We start from the raw sequence: 3,430 nt of genomic DNA on the forward strand, positions 1-3,430 counted from the left end.
TTGGCCGGGGCTGGGTTTGAACCCGCCACCCTCGGTATATGGGGCTGGCGCCTTACTCACTGAGCCACAGGCGCCTCCCTACCATAAAAACTCTTTAATTTGAACATTAATTAGAGAATAATTGAGTCTAACTTTAGTAACTTACAAGCTCAGAGTCAACCATTCTCAAATTTTTTAAAGCTGTAGTTTGTAACTAATGTGACTGGCATTAATAGGTTAAACCTGTGTTTTATTTACTAACAGATAGAAGATGTAAACCAAAAATTCAACAATTTGACCAGACTTGAAGAATCTGGGTGGCAAAACAATAGTAATGCGAGTAAAAAAGTTTTCCGGGTAAGTTTGTGGATTTTATATTAAAATTTCCAATATAAAGACTGGGCGCAGTGCATTCTGGGAGGCCAAGGCAGGTGGATCGCCTGAACTCAGGAGTTTAAGACAAGCATGAGCACGAGCAAGACCTCGTCTCTAAAAATAGCTGGGCCTGGTAGTGGGCACCTGTAGTCCCAGCTACTCGGAAGGCTGAGGTAAGAGAATTGCTTGAGTCCAAGAGTTTGAGGTTGCTGTGAGCTATGACACCATGGCACTCTACTGAGGGTGACAAAGTGAGACTCTCAAAAAAGGAAAAAAATACCGAACAAATTTTCAATATAGATTCTTCTACTGTTTGTTTTTTTTGTTTTTTGAGACAGAGCCTCAAGCTGTTGCCCTGGGTAGAGTGCTATGGCATCACAGCTCACAGCAAACTCCAACTCCTAGCTTAAGTAATTCTCTTGCCTTAGCCTCCCAAGCAGATGGGACTACAGGCACCTGCCACAATGCCTGGCTATTTTTTAGTTGTAGTTGTCATTGTTGTTTGGCAGACCCTGGACTGGATTTGAACCTACCAGCTCTGCTGTATGTGGCTGGTATCTTAGCCGTTTAAGCTACAGGGACCGAGTCAGGTTCTTCTACTGTTAATGATTTTTGTTTCTTTTTCTTTTTTTTCTTTTTGAGACAGTCTTAAGCCATTGCCCTGGGCTCATGGCAACCTCTAACTCTTGGACTCAAGCAATCCTCTTGCCTCACTTCTGTTTTTAGTAGAGACTAGGGTCTCTACCACATAGAGAGTACATGAATGTTGGTGTTATTTTTCTTTAAAGTGTACCTATTTTCATTTATATGATGCTTGATATGTACCAAATAATCCATTAACTTTACATGTATTAACTTATTCACCCTTTACCACAGTCCAGTGAGATGTGTGCTCTTATCCCCGTTTTGTGGTTGAGGCATCTGAGGCCCAGAAGAATTAATTCACTTACCTAAGGTGGAGCTGGGTTTTAGGCTAGATTTTCTCTTTCCGGAATCCATGTTTATAACCAGTAGGTTATACCCTCTCTGCCTTGTATGATTCTTGGTGTGGTAGATTTCAGAATGAGAATTTTTTTTTTTAGAGATAGTGTCTTACTCTGTTGCCCACTATAGAGTACAATGGCATCACAGCCCACAGCAACCTCTAGCTCTTGGGCTTAGGCAATTCTCTTGCCTCAGCCTCCCAAGTAGCTGGGACTACAGGTGCCTGCCACAACTCCTGGCTATTTTTTGTTGCTGCTTGGCTGGGGCCAGGGTTGAACCCACCACCCTCAGTATGTGGGGCTGGTGCCCTACTCACTGAGCCATAGTTGCTTCCCAAGAATGAGAATTTCTTTCTTTTTTTTTTTTTTTAGGAATTAATGTAATTTTTTATGAAGATAGGATTTTTTAGTTAAATACATGAGAATGGTTAAGTGAAATCAAATGGTTCCAAAAGTCTTAGAATGAAAATAGTGAGAATTTCTTAAATAGAAGAGAGGAATAATGATTCTTTAGAATACCTCTCTTTGGAACAAGAAAAAAAAACCATATAGTTAAGGCAATTCTTAGTAATAAAAACAAGGCTGGGGGCATCAGCCTACCAGATTTTAGGTTATACTATAAGGCCATAGTGATCACAACCGCATGGTATTGGCACAAAAATAAGGACTTAGACATCTGGAACTGAATAGAACACCATCAGATGAAACTAAAAGCTTATAGTCACCTGATCTTTGATAAACCAAACAAGAACATACACTGGGGAAAAGAATTCCTATTCAATAAATGGTGCTGGGAGAACTAGGTAACTACATGGAGAAGACTGCAACTGGACCCACACCTTTCTCCACTCACTAAAATTGATTCAAGATCTAAATCTAAGGCATGAATCAGTAAAAATCCTCAAAGTGCGGGGAAGACACTTAAGGTCTTGGCCTGGGGAAAGATTTTATGAAGAAGACGTCTATGGCAATTGCACAACAACAAAAATAAGCAAATGGGACTTAATTAAACTGAAAAGCTTCTGTACAGCTAAGGAGACAACAACCAAAGCACATAGACAACCATCAGAATGGGAAAGATATTTGTGTATTATCAATCGGACAAAAGCTTGATAACTAGAATCTACAGAGAACTCGAATTAAGCAATAACAACAAAAAGCAAGTGGGATGAATAGCACCTTCTCTGAAGAAGACAGATGAATGGCTAACAAACATGAAAAATGCTCATCCTCCTTAATTATCAGAGAAATGCAAATCAAAACCACCCTAAGATATCACCTAACCCTAGTTAGAATGGCCCACATCACAAAGTCTCAAAGCTGCAGATACTGGCATGATTATGGAGAGAAGGGAACACATGTACACTGCTGGTGGGACTGCAAACTAATACAGCCTTTTTGGAAGGAGGTATGGAGAATCCTCAGAGAATTCAAACTAGACTTCCTATTTGATCCTGCACTCCCATTACTAGGCATCTACCCAGAAGAAAGAAAATTATTTTATCATAAAATGACATTTGCACCAGACTGTTCATTGCAGCTCAATTTACAATTGCTTAATTGTAATTGTTTAGGAAACAACCTAAATGCCCACCAATCCAGAAATGGATTAACAAGCCATGGTATGTATATATCATGGAATACTATACAACCACTGAAAAGGATGGTGATTTTACATCTTTTGTATTTATTTGGACGGAGGTGAAATACATTCTTCTTAGTAAAGCATTACAAGAATGAGAAGCAAGAATCCAATGTACTCGATTCTGATATGAGGACAATTGATGCTAGTGCAAGTTGGGGGAAAGGGGAATGGGAAAGGGAGACAGGGAAGGAGGGAGGGAGTAGGGGCCACAGTGCGGGGCACACCTCTTCTAGGCGGGACACTATTAATAGAGGGACTTCACCCAGCAAATGCAAGTAGTATAACCTGGCTCATTGTGCCTTCAATGATTCCCCAACAATAAAAAAGAATAAATAACAAAAATAAGATAGAAAAAATAGAATACCTGTCGTTTTTCCTATACAGTAAAATTTTATTTTGTAAAATTTCCTATTTTTCCTATAAAGTTTGCTTTGTTATTATGATAGAC

The 3,430-nt window shown here is 39.5% G+C and overlaps 1 protein-coding gene across 1 annotated transcript in view; it reads left to right on the forward strand.

Moving 5' to 3' along the window:
* Positions 1-3,430, forward strand: part of DLGAP5 (DLG associated protein 5) — a 53,900-nt gene that overhangs the window by 35,344 nt on the left and 15,126 nt on the right. Inside the window, exon 13 of the mRNA XM_012806547.2 lies at positions 244-336. Coding sequence (XP_012662001.1) covers positions 244-336 — 93 coding nt within the window. The remainder of the gene's footprint in view (positions 1-243; positions 337-3,430) is intronic.

This window comes from Otolemur garnettii, unplaced genomic scaffold, assembly GCF_000181295.1.
Source record: "Otolemur garnettii isolate 467f Iridium unplaced genomic scaffold, OtoGar3 scaffold00054, whole genome shotgun sequence".
Taxonomy (NCBI): Eukaryota; Metazoa; Chordata; class Mammalia; order Primates; family Galagidae; genus Otolemur; species Otolemur garnettii.